General features: G+C 35.2%; 1 protein-coding gene across 2 annotated transcripts; it reads right to left on the bottom strand.

Annotated features, from left to right (window-relative positions):
• Positions 1-1,101: 1,101 nt before the first annotated feature.
• tmem201 (transmembrane protein 201) lies at positions 1,102-25,364 on the bottom strand. 2 transcript variants are annotated; one of them, XM_015605194.3, is made up of 11 exons: positions 25,157-25,364; positions 23,123-23,243; positions 22,817-23,011; positions 20,493-20,672; positions 18,671-19,038; positions 17,412-17,609; positions 11,767-11,981; positions 5,019-5,081; positions 4,644-4,943; positions 3,360-3,494; positions 1,102-2,424 (listed from the first exon to the last, which is right to left on the bottom strand). In XM_015605194.3, exons 1-11 carry the CDS (start codon positions 25,264-25,266, stop codon positions 2,327-2,329), a joined length of 1,983 nt encoding a protein of 660 aa, XP_015460680.2. In that variant the 5' UTR covers positions 25,267-25,364; the 3' UTR covers positions 1,102-2,326. The 2 variants fall into 2 exon arrangements, with proteins under 2 accessions (XP_015460680.2, XP_007246890.2); XM_007246828.3 differs by having other exon boundaries at positions 4,644-4,925.
• Positions 25,365-26,977: the final 1,613 nt, after the last annotated feature.

The raw sequence follows: 26,977 nt of genomic DNA, 5'->3' as shown, positions 1-26,977 counted from the left end.
CCTTACTATATTTGTTACACATTTATTGCTGGGTTTACATCACAGCACTATTACTAGGTTACTGTGTTTATGAACCATATGTCATTATATTGCTAATATTATACTGCTCTCAGTTGTATGCACACACAACATTGATTCTCTCAGTAAAGTTAAGTGCACATGCTCTATATTATTTTCTTTCCCCGAATATGTGTAAATCAGTAAGTAAACATAAATTCAGCTTTTGATTTTCTCTATACAGAAACGTGATATTAAGACAGAGGTTGGAATATCTTTTCACCTAGAAAATCCACAGATTGTCCTTTGTCTCCAAATATTTGCATACAGTCACGCTAAAACTCCAAAATACAGTAGAAGAACGTTTCATGTAAAAAGGTTTCATTCAGTCATTCAGGGGCATTCCTGTTCGTCTATTTATCCTGGAATTCTCATAGAACATTCAGATTCACTGTTACATTATGTCAAAAGTGCAAATGTATAAGGCTCCACCCACATGCATCTGAATATTTAAAAAAAGAGCCTTTTGGTAATGGTCTCCAAGATAGAGATTTTTAAAAACAGAGCTTTATACTATAGTTTTAAAAGTCTGAGATCAGATAATGTTCTTGTTTGTTGAGATGGATTTCCCAACTTAAGCATGTTTCTGATATTCGGCTCTGGAAAAATAACCCATCAAACCAGGCTGAACTGCTTGAATTTTTGCACCAGAAGTAAAATAAAGTTATCAAAAGCAGTGTGTAAGACTGGTGGAGGAGAACATGCCAAGATGCATGAAAACTATGATTAAAAACCAGGGTTATTGCACCAAATATTGATTTTTTAACTCTTAAAACTTTATAAAAATGAACTTTGCATTATTTGAGGTCTGAGAGCCCTGCATCTTTTTTGTTATTTCTGCCATTTCTTATTTTCTGCAAATGAATGCTCTAAATAATATTTTTATTATTAGCCTTCTAATATATTGTGATATAACTTATTTAACTATAAAATATAAAAAATATTTAAATATCATTTGTATACGAATTTACTTATTTTACTGTTTTTATTACATTTAAAAACAAGGAAAAATAATTTGATATCCAAGCAACAAACACACTATGCTGATTTGAGGGAATGTTTTATTTACAGACATGGAGTGTATTTACATGTTTATCTGTCTGCTGACTCTTCATTCATACCTTGCCAGTGTTTTCACTATACAGATCAATAAATACACATTCACAATGGACTAAATACACTGTACACACTTCGCAGGCGTGAAGGTCCTCATTAAGACATTTCTGTACAGGGAAAACTAAAGAAAGAAAATGCAAAATTAAGAAGTTCAGTTTTAGCATTCTCTTAAAATTATATCTTCTGCAGCAAATAAAACACAGCACACATTTATTCTGGAACTCTGAGCCTGAATGTCTTTTCAAGTAGTTTAACTAACATCATAAAGTCAAGTTGCTCCTTAAGTATTTCAGAAATACTTAATATTTTCAGTTTAGTGTATGAATGCATCTCAAATGAAAGAGAATACATGCAGAATATGAACCAGAAAACATTGAGAAATATTGAGGTGATATTCTGTATCTACAAACAGTACTGTATCAAATGTATGGATCTGTTTCATAGAAACAGAAAGAGCTATCGTCACAAAAGACACAAAACTCAAATCTCAGGACACCAATAAATGGTGATAAACATCCTTAAACATCATTTACATCTTTCGACAAATTAGTTATTTGGCAATTAGCATGTTGACATTATTACCAGGTCCAAAATGTAAATAATATAATGTCAATTTATACCAAAGTTAACAGGTACAGGATTACAGTCACAACAACCAATATCCTCTCTTATCTTTACAATTGGGAAAATGCTGACAGGAGAAAAGTATGAACACAATCATACAGACTATAGCACCATGTAAATTCACATTAGAACACTCCTGTTAAAGCTGTGTAATAATATTACACCTGATGGGAGACGTTAATAAAAACCTTATTATACTGCATATCAGCACATAGCACATCAGCACACAAATACTCAAACATGGTAAATCAGAAGACCCAATTCTCTTCAATTAAACAAAACATGCTCTTAAAATGTTACAGAACATCTTACAAAATCTGCCATGTGTTAGAGCTGCTCCCCTCGGTGAGCAGAAGTGGTATTTAATACCAACCAATAAGAAAGTTTTCACAAAACCTGACTCAAAACATGCCAAAAGATTGTGAAGAAACTTTGTAGATCAACAAACAAGCAGCAAAAAACAGCTACCAGTAGTGTAAATGCTCATGAAGTCAGCACGTCAGGAAGACGCTGGTCCTAGAGCTCCTTCTCATCTCCAGTTATAATACAGATACAACCACATAAAGGTGAGGTTGGCAGTCAAGCTGGCAAACAGAAGTCCTGGCCATAGAGAGCGACCGACGCGACCTGCAGTCGGAACAATAAGAACAGAGTACATACAAATAAATGCGTTTTTGTTCCCTTTTGACCTTAAATATTTTATATAAGGGTTCATACACTTTTTTACCAATACATTTCCATAATTTGTTTATGACTTTTCTATGCCTTTAAGGCAAATTTTCATGACCATAGGATTTTTAAAACATCAGTGCAGACGAGGACGGTAAAACCAAAAATCAACCCAAACTATAATCAAAATTGACTATAGCAGGTTTCAATCGAAATCCGATAACAGGTTGACACACAATCCCTAAGAATAAAATGTGTCAGATCCTGAGAGCTCCACTGCATAGGGCTAAATTACTGAATTAACTCTGAGCTGATGTATTTGTAGCTCAAAATAGATTTTCTCCATCCATAAACAGAAATTTCCATGACTTTCCCAAAACTTCTTTTGCATATTTTAATTTTTCAAAACTTATCCAGGCCTGGAAATGACTATTTTTAAATTCCATGATTTTTTCAGGTTTTTCATGACCATACAAACCCTATATGTAAGCGAAACACTCCCATGGACATGTACAGCACTTTAAGTGAATATATGTTTATCTACTCCTAGCAACATTAAAGAAAGGCATTAACTATAAATTGGTATCACCAAAAATGGAAGACTGGATTAAATGTTCATTAACAATGTTTATATTATATATTAAAACTCCAAAAATAATAGATTTAACACAGACTGGACAAAATGCATACAATGTGTTAATTCCATCCATCCAATCACCAAAATCTTCCTCAAACATTATAAACGGTTTTACATTTAGGAAGGACATGTTTGTTTGTTGTATTGTAATAAAAATATCCTTTTCAATTAAAATGTAATTTAAAAATGTGTGTTTGGCAGTCTTATCAAGCAGGAAACAAATAATGACTAAGGGCCAGATAACTGGCTCTCTCACCTTTCCAGTTAGATTTGCTGTCGTTTTCATTCCCGGTTGTTGTGTCCACATGGCAGTTGGATGACCCTGTAGAGCTGCTCTTTTTCTTCTCCACATGATCAAAAACACTCGCGTCATCAAATATCGAACCCAAGTCTGAAACAAAAATACAGCACAACTGGAGCAAAATGACTAATACATGTGACTTTGTAACCACCTCTGTTAAGAAAGTCTATATATAAGCCCATTTCTTCATTCTGTGATACTGATATTTGCTGTTTTGTATTGAGAGCAGCAGGGGTGTGCAATATTGTATAAAAAAAAAATGACAGTGTAAAATCGCAACATTCTTGTCTGCAGATTACATGCATGCACAAAATAACAAAATATGCTTCACTTTAGTTTTGTGGTCACATTTGTTTATTTTTCTTCTATTTTTTTGTTAGACTCTTATTTATTTATTTATTTTTTCAAAAGTCTTGGTATGTTATTGTTTACAAAATAAACAATAAACAATAAACAGATATATAACTTAAGACTGGAAATGACAGCCAAGAATAAATCAAGTAGCCACTCCCATCCCAGTCATTTATGCAGAGCAGTCTTGGTCAACTAGCAGGGTAGATTTTTATACTGCATATAAGAGACTGTAAAAAAAGATGGACGCTGTGTCTCCGTTCCCATTCATTCAGTGAAAATGAAGCCAAAATCTTCCGCCATGTTGGCGATCCTGACACCCGAGTCTGTGCAGTAGAGACTAGAGGAGGGAGAAAGACTGTGTTGAGACAGCATACTCATTTAAATTACCCCGCCCCTTAGGGCTGCCTCGCGGTCACAGGCTGCAGAGCGGGGCGGAGCGGAGCTGACGGTCTGTTATTGGTCCCGCCCATAACCAGCCCTTTTACAATAACCACACCTTTTTTAAATAGAGCTGAACAACGTTTTAAAAAACGAGTTCTGTGGGGAAATAAAAATTGAACAATATAAGCAGAGGTTACACTAGCTGTTGCATTTAAATAAAGGAGGTAGAATTACAGTATATTGGGGAAAAAAGTTATTGAAAGTTGTCTGTTTTGCCGTTGGAACCTATGGGGATGGGGGGGGTTACACAGCTTTCTGAAACCGAACAGCAGGGGGCGCCCGACCTGTGGTGGCTTCACTTTTGAGAGACGATGCTCTGTCCAGCTATATACAGTCTATGCTGCATATTTATAGAACCTTTTTTTATCTAAATACCATGTTAAAGCACAAACATTACAAAATATTCTATGTACTACTCGCGTTAAGAATTACAGTAATGTTTACCATGATTTTGTGAGGGAAAGTGAGGAACATCTGGTATGAACGCTCTGCTGTGGAAGTGGCTGGATTCAGAGACACAGGGTGGTGGAGGAGGCAGGTTCACAGAGTCTAAAGGAGAGGGGAACAGCTGGAGCTTCTGCCCGCTGATGTTCAGCCGTGCCGGGCTGATGAGAGGCCGGCGCTGCCTGGCCGAGCTGGAGGTGGACGTGACTGAACCTGCCACTGACGGGGTGGGGGAGGGGCCGGGGGAGGACGGCCGGCTTCCAGACTTCAGAGAGTAGTAATCTACACATATGGAGAAAACTAAAAAGTCACATTTATGTTCAATATGGATTTTCATGATGCATGATACACCTACAGAGCATCACTTCCACTTACCTGAGGGTGGAGAGTCTTTGCACTGTGAGGACGGTCTACTCCCGCTGAACAGGAAGCCAGAATCTAACAGCACAGAAAGAAACACAGCAACACTAAATCAAGAAGCCAGAAAGAACAGAATTATGTTTATATAAATAGCAAGTATAAGCTATTTCAAACTAGATTGGTTTAGCTTTTTCAAATTTGAAAATGTAAGTATATATATTGTAATTAAATGGGAAGGACAAGTGAGAACACAAGCCATTGTTATAGTTGATAAAAGGCTAGTTTGAATAATTATTATAATTTTTTTTATCAATAATTAGCAAACACTAATACTTTGTGATTTTCTTTTTTTTAAGTTTCATAAAGTGTATTTTCCTGTATGTAAGGTCAATTTATGCTTTTGTGTGAAATCTGCTCCTATTGTCATATTTAGCTATTTCTGTAGGATCTTCTAAACAGTAGTAGCAGCATTGTGTGCCTTATTTTATATAAACAGACTTGACCCCAATATATTTGAGGTCTGTTACCCCTTAATAAAAAATTTCCCTCACTGCTGTCATCCACTTTTCCTTCTCCTCAGTGAACGTCTCAGTTATGTCTTGACATAAAAGTGGCATGTACTCCGATTCTGAACTGTTCAGAATTAATTTAACTGCCACGTATAGGATATGTATCGGATTTTAATACATCATACAAAAGCAGAGGTGGAAAGTAACTAATTACATTTACTCACATTACTGTAATTGAGTAGATTTTATGAGTAATTTGTAATTTTTAAAGCAGTTTTTAAAATAATTAAATTTTACTTTTACTCAAGTACATTTTAACACAAGTTATTTACTTCGCTACATTGGAAAATTACCCATTACTGAGTAAAAAAAATGAAATGCTGGGGATTTCATTTCGTTTTGTTCTCCATGGCAGCGCAGCTGAACTTTTCCCAGCAGTATTTTTTACGGTTAGCGGGAGAGACGCTGTAAACCAGCTATGTAGCCTAGGGTCTGTGTGCACGGCTCGGGGGAACCGGTGTTCTGTCAAGTTATGCTACCCATCGATATGTGCTTCTTCGCATGCGCCGACCAACATTCTTTTTTGTGCGATTTCATGTTTTTAATGATAATTCCTTAAGTTTTTATTAGGAACATCTGCTTGGATGTTAAACATGTAAATAGCAGTTAAAAAATAATAATAAACTGTAAAACTATAAAAATACGGTTTAGAGTAAAGAATAAATGGATCATAGAAACCTATACCACTTCTTGAAAATGTTTTATGCGGTGGTCTGAACAAATACTGCCTGAAGGGATCAAATTATTAAATTTAATAATTATTTAATTTATGATTTGTTGTACTTTTTTACATCAAATAAATAAAAGTAACTATGTAACTTTTACTCAAGTAGATTTTTAGATGGGTACTTTTACTTGAGTAGAATTTTAGCAAAGTAAAGGTACTTTTACTTAATTACAATTTTTCAGTACTTTTTCCACCTCTGTACAAAAGTGGCCCAAAGCTTAACTTAAAAGAAGTCAACTTAAGTAAATTCAGGGTTCATACACATTTTAACCAATAAATTACCATGATTGGTTCATGACTTTTCCATGCTTTTAAGCCAAATTTCCATCACCATACATTTTTTTAAATATCAGGGTAGACATGGACACTAAAAACAAATCTTAACTAAAACTATAATTAAAATTTAATATAGTAGGTCTAAAATGAATCAGATAAAATGTTGACTCACAATCTTTAATAATAAAATGTGTGTCAGATCCCGAGAGCTTAAATTGTTTTGATAAATTACGGAATTAACTCTGAGCTGTCGTATTTGTAAGCTCAAAATAGATTTTCTCCATCGATAAACAGAAACACAAAGATTTGTAGACCAGACTTCCATGACTTTTCCTAAACTTTCTGGGTATTTTTATTTTTCCAAAACTTATCCAGGCCTGGAAATTGCCATTTTCAAATTCCATGACTTTTCCAGGTTTTTCATGACCGTGAACCCTGAAATATTTATAACGTTGCAGGTTTCACATGTAAAAGAGGTCTATGCAGTGCTTTGTTCCAATATCAACCCAATAGAATTACAGTTCCAACAAGCCATCATTCTTAATCTATCATTATGCAAAGAGCTTATTTACAAAAAAAGATCAAATAATGTTTAGTGGATGCTTGAATTTGGAGCAAATTATTTCACTGGAGCTTTGTAACAGGCCTAGTTTGAGTTAAGGCAGAACAGTACAAGCAGTAGTTGGTGTGGTACTGGAGAAGGCAGCTCCTGAGAGGGTCAGCAGCACAGCTGTGTAAAGGGTGTGAGAGTAATCCCCTGCAATACTTGGAGAGTTCCGATGTACAGTACTGTAGTAGGTACAGTAGGTAGAGCAAATACAGTAGCAACTTTGGGGAACAACAACTGAAAAAATAATACAAAACTATAAATACTTTTGGAATATCTGTTGTTTTTGTATTTCAGGAAATATCAACACTGTCAACACAATAATCACACTGCTGAACACTCATTCCAGAAATACCTTCCTCCACTCAAACAGGTGCCAACATTGCCCATACCCTACCAGTCAACATCACTGGAGACAGACTGCGGATAGGTGGACGATGAAAGAGAACTCTTCAGACTTGTTAAAAAGTTTGTCTTGAAAAAAACATGGTTTTCTGTAGAGAGATGAGTGATGTAAAATGTAGAAATGTTCCCATCTTACAAAAAACGAATGGTGTTTGGCCAAGATGGGTTTTAACCACAGATCACAAGTACAAATCTTTACACTTAAGTGTGTACTTTACACAGTAAGTGTAAGTATGTTTAGTGTATACTAAACACAGCCACCTGTTCTTAATTTGTTTTTTATTAGAGGATTGATGTTGGATCAGCTTGATTGATCAGCTCATGCTTGGCATTTGATTTCATATTAAATGTGTTTGATTCTAAAAGTAAAGTACATTTTATCTTGTCAGACAATTTACAGAACATTACAAAACCCCTTCACAAGTTTATTGTTACCGTATGTTATATATCCAAGAGGCACAGTCATGATTACAGATCTTAGTAATGAGTCAGAGAATATGAACTATTAACTGACTATTAGATGAGCATAGATTAACTAATAATAAAAATAAATATAAATACCTGAAAAAAGCCAGCTAAATGATTCGGTAATAATTAGCTAATGATTTGATTATTCGACAATGTCAGAACACAACTCGTATACCGAATATGATAGATATTCGAAAAAAGAATACATTTTACAGTTTGTATTGTGGTAAAAGGCTCAGGAGTGACTAAGTTGGGGACTTCCACATAAAAAAAGTCCAAACAAAGAAAAGACAAACCACAAAAATGAACTGCTACATCCTTTTCTTTCATCATATTTTACTGTTCCTCTTAATACCATAAAAATGAATATTACTTTAACTGATAGCCTTGCATTTGGTATTAATTAGAAAAATCTAGTAATACATTCATTAATTCATTTTGACTGCGCTAATTCTACATATAGACTTTTTTAAACATAACATGCTGTCTCTCTGCACTCAGACTTTTTGCTAGCCAGATGTCTCATATTGTTCAAGTGGAAAGACCGCTAACCTAGAGAAAATAAAGTTCTCTCTTCAAGCAACAGTACAGACAGGTTTTATACAATTTGGGATCTATTCTTGACATTTGTGGGAAATGTGGAAGCTGGAAGCTGTGAGCTGTGGGCATATAATATGCATAAGATGCATTATTAAGAGAAAAAATTAAGAGACCACTTCAGTTTCTGAATCAGTTTCACAGATTTTGCTATTTATAGTCATTTGCTTGTGTAAAATGAACATTATTATTCTATTCTATAACCTACAGACAACATTTCTCCAAATTCCAAATAAAAATATTGTCATTTAGAGCATTTATTTGCAGAAAATGAAAAACGGCTGAAATAAAAAAAAGATGCAGAGCTTTCAGACCTCAAATAATGCAAAGAAAAATTCACACTTATAAAGATTTAAGAGTTCAGAAATCAATATTTGGTGGAATAACCCTGGTTTTTAATCACAGTTTTCATGCATCTTGGCATGTTCTCCTCCACCAGTCTTACACACTGCTTTTGGATAACTTTATGCCTGCACTACTGGTGCAAAAATTCAAGCATTTCAGTTTGGTTTGATGGCTTGTGATCATCCATCTTCCTCTTAATTAGATTCTTGAGGTTTTCAATTTGGTAAAAACAAAGAAACTCCAGAGCTGTATATATAGACCTTTTTGAGCTATTTTTCAAACCCTTAATCCACACTCTTTATTTTAAATGCTGTCTCCCAAAACTAATTACATCCCTGACTAATAAGGACTGCACCAACTGTGTCCCGTCACATTCTGAATTAAAAGATCTACCCAGTGTGACAAAAAGGCTCCTCTAACACAACTGCAGGCCTGATTACAGGAGAGCGTAGTTTGCCATGGTCTCATCTGAGGATCCCAACATGAAACAAACTGTATTCCATCAGCCAAGGCATAACAGTCATTTCAATACCACTCCCTAAGACTGGGAGTCTCAGCCCTGGCGTTTATTGGCTTTTGGAAAGCCTGAGTGTGCTGGAGAGCTTTCCAGCTTTCACACTGGAAACACACTGCAACAAAGACAACACCTGAGAGCAGCAGTACAGTTCACTCATTAATCACTCACTGCACTCGGTGCATTCATGCTCAAACACGAGAACGAGACACACAGCAGCTGAGGACACATTTTCTCTTCACTAAAAATACAACAAAACGTAGCTTCCTGTAACCCACAACCATTAGCGCTGGAAAAACCCCTCCATCATGCAGGTAACAGAACAGAACAGAAGCTCAGTGCTGAAATTCCACTGGTAGGTGCGGTAACACCTGAAGTGACGACTGAGGCGGGTTCACTGTTCTGTTCATACGGTCACTGACCCGTAAGTGTTCCCATCATCTCCTCCCAGGTTCTGCATGACGACGCATGAGGCCTCTCCTCCTCCAGCAGCTTGGGCCAGAGCCCAAAGACTATATAAAGAACACTGTATAAATACTCTACGATCGAGAACTTCTTCTCATCATTTGTGGTCGAGCTTTAAGACAGGGGAGCAAAACCCCAGTTCTACACAGCTGGTCTTCAGCAAAAGTTTGGTTGTTGCTCTATTTAATGCCACCTGATTGAACACTTTAGTTAATTAACATGGACACAAGTATGGACACAAGGACTGTGTGTTCACTGAACAAGTATGTTGAATGTGGAGTCTACATTCATTCTGTGTCCAACACAAGTATGGTAAATATGCAGTCACTCAGTAAGAAGACTAGAGGTGGGATGACAGAGGACATTTACATTTAGGGTATTTAGCAAGCACCCTTTTCCCGTGCTTTGTTGTTTACTTCAAAATATCCATAGCTAGTTTGTAGAGACTTCGATCAAGAGATTCACAGAGCTTGGTAATGTATAGAACCCCAGGACTCTTTAAAAGGGAAGTCTTTTGTTCTGACACCCAGTGAAAGCTCATTCCACCACCTTGGTCCTCTAGCACAGAGAAGTGTCGGGAGGTTTGTTTCCTGTTGGTTTTGAGGGATGGAGGTTGGAGCCGAGCCGTTCTGGAAGCTCAAAGAGTTCATGGTACAGACCTGGCTTTGACCATTGCCATCAAGTATAAAGGAGCTGGTCCATTTTTGGTTTTTGGCTTTGTAGGCCAGCGTCAGGATTTTAAATTTGATGCAACAGGAAGCAGAAACCATAACTAAGGACATAAGGCTTATGGATATATATGGAAATCCATCACCCGTGATTTGTCGGCATGTCTGCTGGGTAGGGGTGTGTCATATTGTACAGTACACAATAAAACAACTTTTTAAATACTGTATGGCAAAAATACCCTGAAATATTATTTAAAATAATATTCAGAAATTATTTTAGGGCCATATTGGTAATTTTTGCTATTTGTAGCAAAAAGAAAATTCACACTTTTCTCATTTCAATAAATATCTACTACAGACAGATTGTATATGTCCAGTATCATTTATTTTACTTTAATCCTGAATATATGGAGGGCATGATTAGCATCATAAAAAGCTGAATCACTGACTACTGTTACAACTACTATATAAATCTACAATTTATATTCATTTTGTTGCAGTAGCGTATTCTTAAAATTTATTGCCAAAAATATAGATAAAAATCGCAAAAATACTAGATATTATTTTAGGGACATATCACCCATCCTTAATTAATTGTAATAAATGTTCAAAATGTGTTCAGTAAATACTTTTAAGCCATAACTTTGGAATTACATTTGCCTAAAAATACATTTAGGCAATTTAATTTATGCAGTGGTGAACAAAAAATAAAAATGTAATAAAACCTGTTAAAAATTATGTTCAGCATTTAGTTTGGTTTCTGCAAAACCGATTAATGGTGAATTAATGAATCCCCATTAGATTGTATATAAAAAAAACAAATTAAGTACAAACTAAGGCACATTATTTACAGAAATATTTTTGTCCAAGTCCAAGTCCAGTGTTTGTTAGAAAGATTAGCTGAAAATTTTCCATTTTAAAATGACAAAAAGCAACAGATGCCAAAACAGATACTGAACAGCTGACTCTTCACTGATCGATTTCATTTAAGAAAAGTGACGAATCATCTTTATCATATGTTTATATGCAGGTATGCATGCTATTATTTTAAACAACAACAGAAAAACAAGTCAATTGTTTAATAGAAAATAGAAAAAAGTAAAACCAGTAAAAGGCCCTCACCTGTGCGGGCTAGAGAGGGAATGGTGCCCAGAGAGAGGGCTCTGTTGAGGCGACCCGGCAGGGAGGAGGGGGAAGCTTTGCGGGTCTTGTGGCTTTGTTGGTGGGCGAGAAGCTGCGGCAGGTTGGGGGGAGGTGTAGGGATGAAAGAAGAGGATCCAGAGAGCAGTGAAGACTGACCACTGTAGCAGATCCCAACAGAACTGCCCGACAGATACCTAAAACAGACGAAGACATGAGGATTCTGTTCCAGACTGACAAAGATCCTTACCTCCTACTGGATCCTACTTCAGTTAATAAGTCTAAATCACTGATAACATCTTTTAGATAATAATGGATAAAAAGACAACCGTCTTATATGAAATACGAATGTGTCAAGAGATGACATTTGCTGTCATTTTACGGGAGCCTGTTGTAGGTGAACATCTACTGTACAATACTACCTTAATCTGTTTGACTGATCTTCTACATCATAATGATACGCCACATCACTATAACAGGCCATCTTAGATACTACCATGGATGTTACAGCTTCTTCACAATGATCCAATCTTGCTCCATATTAAATTTGAGAAGAACTTGCTGGTAGGTTGTCTTAATCGAGAAAACAAATGATCATAAAAATGTCCAAGACAAAGACATAAAATACACAACTCCCATTTTACAGCGCTTTATTTGCAATATCAGTAAAACGTACAAGAGCATTGTTTGAAAAAACACAAAAACAAGGTTTATTCCATCATACGCCTTTGCTTATAACACACATCATCCCAAAACATGATTAGAAAACAGTATTAAAGAGAGAGAGAGCGTTCATTAGGACGGCTTATGTTTCTTATCTTGACAATCATTTTTCCATTTCACATTACACAAAAATCCAACATTTCAGCATCAGTGTCAACACGTGTTTCACATCTTTCTTTAAAGCTTATTCACACTGTATTTTTATTTCAAATGTTTGAAATAAGGGTGGGCAATATGATATTTTATTGTACTATGATAAACTGTTACTTCATGTTTCATGCTGTTTAATTCTAAATAAATCTGTACTGACTATAATGAATAGTATTTTTTTTTAAGATTCTGACGTTACATTGATACATTTTGTCTGCCATCATGTAACACTATAAATATTGTGTATTGCAAAACATTTAATCACATCACATCATATCTTATCATATGATATTTTATCATATCACCCATCCCTAACTTGAAAACCAGCTAAATGGACAAAATAAAAATGCCGTTTAATATAAAAATCCATGGAAATTCTCCTCAGGTTGTATGACGACCAAATCAAATCTTTGTTTTGTCATCCACATTGCATCATTTATTTAACTGAAACTACATTAACAAACATCATGAAAAATCTAAGTGCAGGTTTACAGCTGTTCAACTATAAAATGTAGCTGCATACGTAGGCTGGCACAGTAATAATATATATAAAAAAAAAAAGAAAACAATACTTGGTACCAAAAGCAGAGGAAGTAAATCACATCACGTTTACACAACACATTCGTAAAGAAGTCATACATGCCAGTCTGCTGGTAAAGGCCTGCTGTTTTTCAAGTCATCTAATAGCAAGTAAAGGGATGGAGCGAACCTTTTGTGAGTAAGAGCTTTAAAACAACTTACGAACATAGAAAAAATTGAAATGGAAGGAATGACAACAGTATTAATACCAGGCCTGAAACACACTTCACACAAGGACTTGAATACAAGAGCTTTAAGCTAAACAGACTGAGTGTAGTTGTGTTCAAAACTGTGTTATGCTGCATTTTAATAATGAAAAGCAAATGTACGACACATTCTGAGCTTTCCCACAGCTACTACGGTGTGGTTGCTCAGACAGAGATTAAACATAGTTAGGCCTGTCACAATAAATATGTTTTGTAGCCGATAGATAATTCCAGAAATTATTGCGATAAACAATATTGTCATTTTAAGTTCATTAAATGCCACTGATATATTGATAATAGAATAGCATAACAAAGCAATTATACCCTTTGAACAAGAACAAAATTTTAAATAATTAATCATAGTTTGGGAAAAGCCCTATTCAGATGGGATCAGTTTCTCAGGGGGACGTCTGTGAAAAATATTTCACACTACTCAGTGATAAAACTCTTGCATCTGGACTGTAATTGAAAAAAAAAAACAGGAGGACCAGTGAGTTTTTTTTGGCTTTCTCGGTCACATGACATCGCGTTCAGTAGCTCCTCCATTTCCACTCGCTGTTGTATTTACATAAATTTCCATGGAAACGTGCGCCCACAGTGTAACTACGGTGTGTGGCAGTGAATAAATAGCTATTTTATTAAATGCGAGGTGACGAAACTCAGAGATGTGAGTCCGGATGAAAAAACTAACAAAAGAAAAAAAAAACAGTAGCTAATTCATTCTGTAATTTTCTCATAGGATATCTGAGAAAAACACATACATGGCTGCAGTCTGTCCAAACTGTGAGTATGGAGTCACAGCTATTAAACATCTAATTTATACTGTTTACTGATCCTGTTCCATGTTATATATGTGAATAAACATACAAATAAACACAATAGACGAAATCACGCAATGGTCCATTATGAAATATTATTGAGGTTATGTCCATTTATTGTATGACAAGTTAATAACGTAATTCTTGTGACTAAACTGCAAATTAAATGAAGGTTTTCTACTGAAAATAAAATGTTAGTTTACGACAAGGTTTAATCCTGGTTTTAAAACAGCCCCAAAATATTTCAGGACGGCTCCGTTGCTGACTAAGGTGTGGTCACTATGATCCGTCAATCATTGGGATGAATTCCGGATAATGCTGCTTTCCATCAGCAGCTGGAGTCCAAGAGAGTATGGCTGGCCTGCATTGGCTACGCAGTGATGCTGCATCAGTGGCAGTTTAAAAAGAGCAGGTGAGTGACCTCTCACTCTTCTAGTGTTGAGGGCATTGCAATTCCTTCATGTCCTTGTTTTGAAGTATGTTTCGTGCATTACAGTGACCTAAAAGCTTGCAGTATTACAGAAAGAAGTATAGCACTCGCGTTTAAAACTTAATGAGCAACAGTTTTAGGAAGCTCTTTCTCAAAAAGGCTGCATAAAGTGACACAATCCACAAAACACATCTCCAGACAGAGGAAGTCTATGTCAATAACACTGTAGTAACCATCAAAACAATACAAAACAAAAAAACAATAAAAAAAAGTCCAATAAGTAATTTACTTTGATTTAAAAAAAAAACAAACATGTAATGTCTGAGAGATTAATTATAGGTAGACGGCATATTTAATATAAGGAGCAAACATCATTAATCATCCCATCAATTCATTACACAATATCTATATATAAAAAAGCATCTGTCCCTTTCGTTACTTATTGGACCTTTAACTTCACAGCAACACACTACAAATGCTCAAATGAGTTATTTGTGAGATACAGTAATGCAGAGGCTACACACATAAAAAAAAGGTCTACAGTTCTACAGTTGTACTTTCCCATCTACAGGTTCACACTCACTTTTGCAGTCAGCACAAATACATTAAAAATACTTAAAATGCGATTAAATAAATGTTTTCCCAAAAAAGGCAGTTTAACTTTCTCATTATACTACTTTTATAAAATTCATTAAAGCTTAAAATACCATAGTGTTGTGTGTCTATTAACAGCAACATTACCATACCTTTATCAATATTATTAGTATAGATAGATTAAATGAACCCTGGCTAATATTTCAGAGGTTAGATAATGGTAAGCTGATAATGCAAGCAGAAATGGACAGATCATTTTTCTAAAAGACTAAATGATACAATATTGAACTTACGAATGAAGAACTTACTGACTTAATCAAAATAATTAAGTGCTGGCACACTAAGCCTTTCATTATTATATTCAACATTATTGACCTACCTTAAAATATATGTAAATAATAATATTTTTTGCTGACTTCCAATATTACCCACCGTGTTTAACTGTGCGGGAAGAGCCTATAAAAGTGAATTGGATTTATTTAGAATTTAACATTTCAATTACATTATATACTGTCAATATACCAGTGGCATAAATTGGTCTGAAAATTGGAATAACAATAATATATAAGCTATCCCAATTATTTATGGGACAACATATCGCCAAAAAAAGGACCGTGAAAGGCCTATGCCCCACTTAAAATTAAGTTATAATGCCTTTTTTATTATTATTTTGTTATTTAATTGCATGAAAAGCGTCAGTTTTTTTTAAGTGTTATTTAAATGTAGTGCGAGAATGTAGTGTAGAAATGTAATTTGAAAATCACGATTCTAATTAAGGTTCCTCTAACAAAGAGAACCGACATTAGAGCTACAATAACTAAATGTTACTTTCAAGTCAGTCAACTAGTGTTTTGAGACAAAAGTAAATAAAATATTCACAGTTAACAAAAAGCTCTACTTAGTTAACACATGTAACTAATAATATGCTTACTTTATCCAAAGATTGATTTTGTTTTAGATTTTCATGATCTGCTCTATTTAAAATGTACAGCTCTGGGAAAAAAAATCTGAGACCACTTCAGTTTCTGAATCAGTTTCTCTGATTTTGCTATTTATAGGATTATGTTTGAGTGAAATTAACATTATTGTTTTATTCTATAAACTACAACATGATGGTTGAAATAACAAAAAGATGCAGAGCTTTCAGACCTCAAATAATGCAAATAAACAAGTTCATATTCATAAAGTTTTAATATTTCAGAAATCAATATTTGGTGGAATAACCCTGGTTTTTAATCACATTAATTTAATCATATTTGGTGGAATAATCCTGGTTTTCATGCATCTTGGCATCATGTTCTCCTCCACCAGTCTTACACACTGCTTTTGAATAACTTTATGCCTTTACTCCTGGTGCAAAAAATCAAGCAGTTCAGTTTGGTTTGATGGCTTGTGATCATCCATCTTCCTCTTGATTATATTCTAGAGGTTTTCTATTTGGTAAAATCAAAGAAACTCATATTTTTTTTTTTTTAGAGCTGTATTTGCAAAATCATTTCTGCACATTTAGGATATCTGGACCAGATCCAAAAGATTAAACTATAATAGGCCTTTTATTATTTGGCATATTTTAAACTTCATATTTTACTGTTATAAAGTACGTACTTTGCAAATAAATAAAAAGAAATACAATACATTAGTGTTGGTCATTGGGTGTAGTAGTAATAGTAAACGCAGTAATAGTAGCATTATTATTAGTAGTAATTATAGTAGTGAAAGGTGAATCATATATCAAAAGAATACCTGTGGTCTCAAGTCATTCTTGAGTATTTTAGTCACCTGTCTTCTCGATCCTCCGTTAAGGTGTACAGTTACATCTTCCCAAAACTCATTCAAACTCAGATCCCAAAACCATCACCACATTACGCACGAGAGAGAACTCTGTATCCACCGATTCTCTGACTGGAATTTCTTAAAACTAAAACACGTAAAATGATGACAGCCACAGGAAAAAAAGGGATTTTTGATTGACAAACATATACCAGGTTTATGTCAGTGGAGGAGAGAAGGGAGAGACAGTAAAATGAATCAGAATCACACAGATGAATGAGGAGAAGCTCCTAAGCTGTGATCTGCTCAACTAGGACTTATAAATGGCTTAGTAAGGATCACTGTTCGGATTCTGACCTGCGGCCTCTGGTTCTTCTCATGGGCTTGCGTGTCGCCACAGCAGCAGCAAAACCAACCAAGCAGCAGAGGGAGGTGGTGCTGAACTTGATCGTGTCCAGCCAATCGGGGATGTCCGTCTTGAGGTAGCACTCGACAAAGTACAGGCATAAAACCAGGAGCCAGAGGAAGGAAGCCACAGCATCAATTCTCCTCAACCTTCAATCAAGAAGTGTATAGAAACACATGAGAAAGACGTTCAATACAAATATATATACATACATACATATTACACACATCACTGTAGTACAAAAATCTTGTATCACCAAAACAGCAACTTTGAAAGAGTAAAAAAAAAAAAGTTATCTAAATATTCAAAGGAAAGACTGCAAAAATATTTATCACAATTTATTTTGAACATTTTTACTGATCCAATGACACAGTGAGGGCTTTTAAATTTAAATGAGTGTTATGGTAAGTGCGAAAAGGGTAAGAGATAAATAAGAAAAGGGAGAGAAGAGAGAAAGGAAGATTTAACAATTAAAGCAACGGTCCACAGTTTTTTTTCCAGATTTGGAAATAAAAAGATATATATGGTGAGAATGTGGAAAATACTTTTAAATGTAGGTTTATTTTAATAAATTGCTGTGTGATATTCTGAGTATATTTCTTGTTCATTGTTTAATTTCATTAATTTGTGAAATGCTGACAAAATGTATGTAATACAATAATATATATATATATATATATATATATATATATATATATATATATATATATATATATATATTTTTTTTTTTTTTTTTTTTTTTTTTTTTTTTTTTGCAGGGATGATAGGGACATAAAGTATAATGTTTTGTCCCCTCCCAACTCAGGAATACTACTGCTTTCAAAAAAAAAAAAAAAAAAAAAAGAAAAAAAAAAATCTTAGGGACTGCTGCTTTGACCAAAAAAATATATATATTTGTAATGTAACACAGCCTGTTTCAGACCCATGCGTCAACACACACAGGTCCTTCATGACTCTAAACACTGTTCACATTCTCGAAGCTCCACAAAACTTCATTAACTTTATTAAATTAGAGCCATATCAAGACCACAGAAAGTGACATGTGACTCGAAGTTTACACAGAGAACCATTGCCAGTCTATGCTAAGTCTACCTAGTTACCTCAGCAAAAATGGAGCTACAAGGTTTTTGTCCAACAGTGACGATAGATTATTCATGTATTACGTTACCTAAACAAAATGCACTGTGATAAGAAAGCAAGCACTTTTCACCTGACAGGGCCTGCCATTAAGACACCGGTTATGCAAGTCAGAAGGCCCACAGAAGCAACGGCCATCTGGTGGTTGCTTCCAGATTGCCAAATCAGCTTGACATTCTCGACAGCTTGCTCTGGAAGAAGGCCCATCAGATCGTTCCACATCTGCTCGGCCTTGGTGCTGTTGTTGGCCTTGGCATCAGTTTCGTTTTGCATGGCACGCTTAGGTGGGGGGACTCCTCCGCTCAGGGTCTGTGGGCTGTTGGGCTGAGAGGATAAATCCCCGGATCCGTACACGGCCACTGCCACCAGAAAAGCGCAGACCAGGAAGGCCATGGTCCGGAAGCCTACCAGCCAGGCAGGTGTGGAGAGAGGGTAGTTGCTCTGTAGAGAGGAAAAAAAAAAAAATTAAAGTTGAATACTTGGTATGCACATGGCCAGAATGCTAAAAGCTGGTATGGTAAGTCACAAAACAACAAGGAATAAAACAGCAGCAGCAGCACCTGCCAGAAACTGAGCAAGAAGCAACAGGTCCATCACTATCTCTGAATATCAAAAACGCCCACCCATCTACGTTAAACATGAAGTGTGCCAACTAGAAAAAATAAGTCTATACAGATGAAATGGGGACTTTATTAGTGTCCGTAAGATAACGTGAACGCAGTGTGTTTTAGCGCCATTAAATTTCTGTATTACATAAACTATGTACTTAAAAACTGTTAAAAGGTTAAAACTAGACTGAAATTCATCTGCCTTTAATTTTATTCTATTTCCCATTGGAAAAAAGCATGGGTACTTAAAACATATCAGAAATTAAGTAAGAACTGCTGTATGATGAATTAATGTATAGAGGACTACTGCAGCAGGTGAAGTGGCTCAAAATCTGATTTTCACAAAAAATATTTTTTAGATGATTTGCTTTTTGTTCCCTGTCACTTCCACAATGTTATAATAGCACTGACAGTTGGCTGTGAAATATTTAGCAGTGATGAAATTTCACCACTGTGGAGAGTACTCCCACTCTCCTTGTTTGGTAGGATTAATGCAATTATATGCTTATTCTTCCAAGATTCTTGTATTTATAAGTCACAAATTCTGATCAGGCTGTTCAGACAAAGCCGCATTGCTGTCTATTTGATATGCATTGGGTGTCAATATCAAACACAGAACTGAAATATCATATTTAGTGTATTTTTGCTGTTCACACTACCACAAATAACCCAAGTGTCACACATGACAAAAAATATCTAGTCTAAACATGTTGGTTTTAGTAAAATCATAAACAATAAAATAAGTATTTTTTAAACACAGTTTTCATTTATGCACTATACAGAATAGAGAGTATTGCTTGATTTTTAAATACTACACACAGCAAGAAAAATCTGCTGTAGATATTTAGCTTTAATAGACTGAAGCTACATTTCCTGTGAAATACTGAACCTATCCATTTGTTTAGGGTAAAGATGCCAAGAACTTTAGCTCTGTTTTCATTTACCCCCATTAATCTCCTAATATTAATGATTTACGGCTACAAATCTTCCTTATTATATGGTAGCTGCTAATCTAGAAAAAAAAAAATACCCAACTCTTACTTTATTTGTTAAACAAAGGCAATCACAGCTACAGTTAGCAGCTAGAGCTGTTTGCATAGTGGTGCAAAGTCACAACAGCTTCATGACTTTGCAGGGCAGTGCCAATTGTCCAGCTAGTGAGTGTGCGTGTGTGACCTAACAGTGGAGCCTGACTAGTTTACATTGCCCTGTACTAGTAATAGAAAGCCAAAACCAGAGCAGCTGTAGAATTACAAGGACATTCCATCTTTAACTCCAGTAAATCACCTTAATGAAGGCTTTGTCTGCATCACGGCTGCGTCGGAGTTGGTGATTGAAGAGCAGAGCCCGTAACTGTCGGTTCTGGTGCTTGATGTAGTACTCCACTGCTGTCTGACAAGGCCGACACAACTTATACGTCTGCTCGAGGTGATGCTTGTAGACCTCGATTTCTTCATCATAATTGTCCTGTAAAGCAATAAAAGAATCCATGAGTCTGAGAAGAGTTCTAAAAAGATCTCCCAACTTTATGAAATCAGCCAATCCAAAACAATGTCTGCAAAATAATTCACGCACAACTGCCAACAGACTGTAAACACAACAGACATAAAGCTGATGTCCGTAAGTTTTGGGATTAAGGGCCCTCTCTGGTGGGAATGGGTAATTGCACTGAAAATGCGGAAGAATCATTTTTAACTGGGCGGGTGTGATGTGGTCTCCTTTCAGAGCGGACGAAACCGAGTTTCCCCTTCTGAAGACCCCATTGCTCCACCAGCCGCTCTCGTTCAGTAAAACTGAGCCGGATCCTCTTTTAGACGCTGTACGTGTGACTTAAGTTTGTAAAGGTATATTACACATATAAATAATATATGTATATGTATATTAGGCTTAGCAGGGATGGTCGTTCCAGCACACTGGTACCATTAAACACAATACTTTATCCCTTCTCCACTCAGAAATGCTTCTGCTTTCAGTTTAGAAACAAAATAATACAGACTGCCACCTTAAAAAATAGTGCTGTATAGTACATAAAAGTGATGCCTCGGTCTTTCATCTATGCTCCTATAGACTGAATAAATATAACATGCACTTTTTTGTCTGTAAAATTAGATTCAGCATGACTAGGCCTCTCAAATGTCATAACCAATTTAGATAACTCATCAGTTCAAATGTCAAAATATCAGCATTTACTATCAGAAAGAAATTGTAATAAGAGGTGTGAAGCGTAAAAACCCTTACTGTTAAAACAAAACAAAAACTCCTGAGAAACCCAGACAAAGGCCAGAACATCTGGAACAACGTGCTTTGAATAAATTAATCCAAAGTCTTGCCCTGATGTTAAAAGCAGTAAAAGTATACAAATTTTAATTTTCATATAATGGATTGGTTTATATGAATCATACAAAAGCAAAAAAGTCTCTCACTCAAACTTATGACTAATCTTTCTAATGGTTCTCATCAAGATTTAGAACTTCAACACTGCAGTAAACATGTACAGGCAAAAAGATACGTTTCTGGAAAAACAACTTTGTAGATCAACAAACTGTCAGCAACCCTGCCAACATTAGAGGAAATGTAGAGCCAGGATTTGATCGAGTCTGTGCTAGTTGACTTGGCAGATTTTCTATATATTTTTCTATATAGAAAGTCAGAGTGGACAATTGGAGAGAGAATTGAGTAGTGTGTGAGGAATGGTGCTGATTTTTAATTTTTTTTTATAATTTTTTTTTTTTTAAATTATTTTACGTAATGGTGTATACTGGACAGCGACTCAATATGAAACTGTCCTGTCAACAATAGAACAGCCAATAGAAGCTGTGGATGAAAACTAAACACAAGAAGGCTTCTTTTTATGCGGTTTATTCATTTCAGTTTTACATTCCACCTTAAAAAAAAAAGCAGCTGTTACACTCCAACACTACCATATGTTCCATACTGCTGCCTTATTCATTAGAGCTGCAACTAATGATTATTTTGGTAGCCGACTAATCTAATGATTTTTTTTTTCAATTAGTCAACGATTATTTCTGCCATGTCCTCCACCTCTAAAAATGATGGAAACAGCTGAATATGAGATTTAAAAGCCATTTAAATGTCTAGATGTTGTTTAAATGTATGAAGTGCTGATATTTAGTGAGTAAATATATAATCTGTTGTGTTTGGTCACTTTTGGAGAGAGACTAAGCTGAGTGTGAACTGTGTGAGTGAGCCATTTATCCATCTCCCATTGCACTTCTGTCCCCAACACTTTGTATAATGCAGTATTGTTACAAATAACGATTAGTCGACAATGAAATTTGTAGTCAACAAATTTAAATAATCAGCATTGTTGCAGCCCTACTAATCAGGGTGGAATATTTCAGGCTCCCATGTAAAGCCAAGCCAGTAAGTGTTTTTGATTCGACTGACTTCAATAGGATGGAGTAGTGCAGTGTATGAATTCTAGAAACGTCATGAAAACTAATTTGGGAAGTGCGAGAGTCGAATATAATTACATACACGATTTTATCCATTCTATAATCTGCTACAATCTTAAAAAAAGTTGTATTGTGTACCCAAGAATCAACTCTCTGTACAGATCACAAAACGGAACAGTCCAAAACAAAACCTACTTCCTCTCTGGGAATGAATGAAGCCAACTGCTTAATCTTCAGCGTCTGATTAGTGTTGCACTTTTTGCACAGCAGCATCTGGCAGTTGACCCACTGCAGAGTCTTAGGAGCTTCAGACACAGGAACTCCTGCTGACACTCCATGGTTGAGATGCTCCATGTATTGCGCAGGTATTGGTTTGTTATAGTCACCGTTCTGCAAGAGACGGACACAAAAAAAAACAAGACCGAATCAGGACTGAAATATGAATAAATGTTCAGTAAATTATTTATGTCTGTATTATTTATGTCTGAAATAAGGTGATACCTCCTGGAAGCCATTGTACTGCTCGCAGTATGGGCAGTCCCAGCAGTTTCGGTTTCCATACGGAACTTCTGTGTCTTGATTACAGAACCAGCAATTCACATTAACATGAGATGGTTTCTTTCTACAAAACAGAGAAAAGAACGTATTTATAAACCAATTTGCACAATTAGTAAATGTGAACAGAATGCACAGGCTAGTAAACTAAATTCCACAATTGTATGCTATTGTAAAGAAGTAAAGAAAAGCCAAGTAACTAGACAGCTCACCTTATTCACACAAAAAAGGGAATTAATTTAATATTTAATTAAATAAGAAGTGATTAAATAAAAAGTAACTGTTGTGACTTCACTAAATTCTCTTTATAAGCTACAAAAAATATAAAAGTATCAATGTAGAAAAATCTATTGATCGGTAATCAATTTTTACTTTTTCTGTGAGGTACTAAGCTGATTTTTTTTTTACGCTTAGTCGCATAAATAGGTAAAAACAGGTAATCTTTTGTGTTTGGGCACTTTAAGAGACACAAAGCAAGTTAAGTTTAAGTCCATTTGTACCTCTGTCCTCAGCACTTTGTGCAGTGCTGATTAGTGCAGTGATGATTAACGATTAGTCAACACTGAAATTTAGAGGTTCTAAATTTGTATAATCAACAATGGTAATTATTTTGACTAATCATTACCTTTCCAATGTAGCCAAACATTTACAATAGACAGTTATGCATTGGTACTACTTTGTCTCTAATAAAAACAGCAAATCTACCGGCTGCTTAATATTATATATTACCAAGCTCCCTGTTCTACGATGAAGTTGTACAAATGAATTTGACGACTACATATCTAAACTATTTTTTGCCTTGATTATTTAGGGCCTGCTGCAAAATAAACTGTGCTGTTTAATTCAAACTGAACACAGAAATGGATTTTTCAAAGCTAAAGAGTCAAAACTTCCCCCACTGCCTAGGGGTGGTACATCTGACAGTAGCGGTACATCTGACCCCAATACTGGTACACAGGATTCTGATAAATCTTTCTGCTAATCTCCACACTAAAACTCTATATTTAAAAAAAAAAAAAAAAAAAAGAATCTGAGTAGCCAGTTATATTCATCAGGACATACTACTGCAGATATTCCAATTGTTATATGTATAAAAGACTTTTAGGACATACACTGTGGCAGAATTTATTGCTATACAATCAATTTTAAGACCATTTTATACCACTGATAAACAATACCAGGTTTTTTTTTTTTATATATATATTATAATTCTCTGCATTGTAGATTACTACTAAAGTCGTCTAAACTATGATGAAAAATATGGAATTATTTAACAAATTAAAAAAAGCATTAAACGAACCACAATATATTTTATATTTTAGATATTAGAATATAGAAAATGCTTAAATATTCTAAATACATGCAACAAATCACTGTTTTTAAACAGAGCTAGATGCTGGTCCATTCATGTTAATGGTATCTGTTTACTTACTGTAAAAACATTGGCCAACAGATATCTAACTTAATTAGCTACAAAATAATTACTTTTGAAGTAAGCCCTTATATTGTATGATAAATCGATAATATAATGCATCTATCGTGACATAACTACGTATAAAAATATATATATACACTAACTTGCTGCTATGACAAAAAAAGTAAGATGATTGGAATGTCTCCATTCCACCTTAAATGGTGCTTTACATGCAGTCTCGCGCCTCCAAGCGCGGCAGGATTTAATGGCGGCACTGTTTAAGATTTAAGGTGGAACGAAACATTTCCAACAAGCAGAGGAAGAAGCCAGATTAAGCTCCATATGTTTCTCCTCTAGATTACTACAGATCTCCCGCGTTAATCATGCGGCCCGTTAATCTTCAGATTTTACACATCACTGTTTACACCTTCATCTTTTACTAGACTAACACATAAACAACTGGTTTATAAACAGTAACGTTAAAGCTCCCCGGTTTTAGTCAGTTAGCGGCAGTTAGCTCTCAGGCTAACTCCGGCTAACTCCGGGTAACGGAGGCCTCCCGGTACCTGTTCGCTATTCTGTACGCCAGAGCGCCTCCGGTGAGCGCAGCGGTCGCGCCGGCCCCCGCGAGCAGCAGCTGCGGGTACTGCAGTAAGAGCTGGTTAATCAGCTCCATGGAGAATCCGCGGGTTTCCCGTTTACAGCGCTTTATTCTCCGCTACTAACATCTACCGCGCTCACGCGGTGCCACAAGCGCGCGTCAATCAACAATAAGGGGCGGGACCCGCCAAAATAAAAGTCCCTGTGTCATTAAACAACACAACACGAGAGGGAGGCATTTAGCTACATACCCCCCCAAACAACGGCCTGCCATCAAGCCCCTGCAGTACCAGGTACTAATAAACTATTTATACATTATTTATACCATGTAAAAGGAAGTGACTGTTAAACTGTGAGCTTATAAGGAATAAGGAATGATCATTAAATTGAGGGATCACTTTAACTAAAAAAAAAGGTTTGTTAAATTAAAGGAATTGATTATTATATTGAGGCATCACTTTATTTAACTAGAAGAATGGTTTGTTAAATTGAAGGAATCATTAAAATGAAAGAACACTTTATTGAACTGAGGGAATTATTTATTAAACTGAGAGAACTTATCTGAGAATTTATCTGAAAGTATGGTTTGTTAAACTGAAGAAATCTTTTATTAAACTGAAAAAAAAACACTTTATTTAACTGAAATAATTGTTTGTTAAACTGAATAAATAATTTATTAAACTGAGAGAACACTTATTAAACTGAAATAATTGTTTATTAAATTGAGTGAATGGACTGTTAAAATGAAAGAGACCAATTTATGAAATAAAAGGACATAATTTTTATACTGAAAGAATGGAAGAATAATTTTGTACACTGAAAGAATGGATTGTTAAACTGAAGGAAAAAGAGTATTTAGTTGAGGGAACAGATTGTTAAACTAATGTTAAAATAATGAGGGAATGCAGTCGATTAGGAAAACAGTGTATTGCATTAAAGCAAGAAATTGTTACATTAAAAGAACACGTTATTTAACTGTTTAAATTTGATAGGATCAATTTGTGAAATTAAAAGAAAAGATAAATTGAGGTAACATTTTTTGAAGAATGAATTGTTAAATTTAGACGAACAGTTTTTGCATTGCAACTGAGGAGGCAATTTATTAAATTGTTTTTTTTTAATGTAAACGTTTATTTATTTATTTTGTCAACTGAGGGAACGGATTGTTAAACTAAGAGGAACAATTTATTAAATTGAAGGAAAAGATTGTGTGGAAACAATTTATTATATCAAGGAAAGGGTTGATTTTTCAGTAGCCTGCTGTGCTGTTGGTAGTGTAGCCTGTTCAAAATCAAACTTTACAAAAAGGCTCAAAAAGGATTTATGAAATGTTACCGGCATGAAAAGCACAGATAACATAAAAAACAGAAACACGTAAAGGCCTTTATGTCAATTCAACATTTTCTAAATCATATACATGTACAGTACATACTTGTAACCAACTTTATAAGATATTGTATGTATTAATTAAATGTTTTGTATTTGCTTTGACACTGCCAAAAACATCCAGACAACAACAAACAACCACTTCTACTTATTGAATTGGTCTACTTTTAAGGTCACTGATTACAGACAGGTGTTCAATATTGTACACAGAGCTTGTGTAGTCTGAAGTTCTGGAGATAACAAACCAGAGCTGAAGAACTAATCATTCATCGCTTTGTGGCTCAGTGTAATCAAATAATTACAGCAAATTTTCAAAACTTCTGTTATATACCCTTTCTGTAAGAGCATGGGGAATCAATATACAACATGCAAAAAAAAAAATATGGAGCACACATCCTAAT

Source organism: Astyanax mexicanus, chromosome 13, assembly GCF_023375975.1.
Source record: "Astyanax mexicanus isolate ESR-SI-001 chromosome 13, AstMex3_surface, whole genome shotgun sequence".
NCBI lineage: Eukaryota > Metazoa > Chordata > Actinopteri > Characiformes > Acestrorhamphidae > Astyanax > Astyanax mexicanus.
This window is presented reverse-complemented; position numbering and strand designations above follow the sequence as displayed.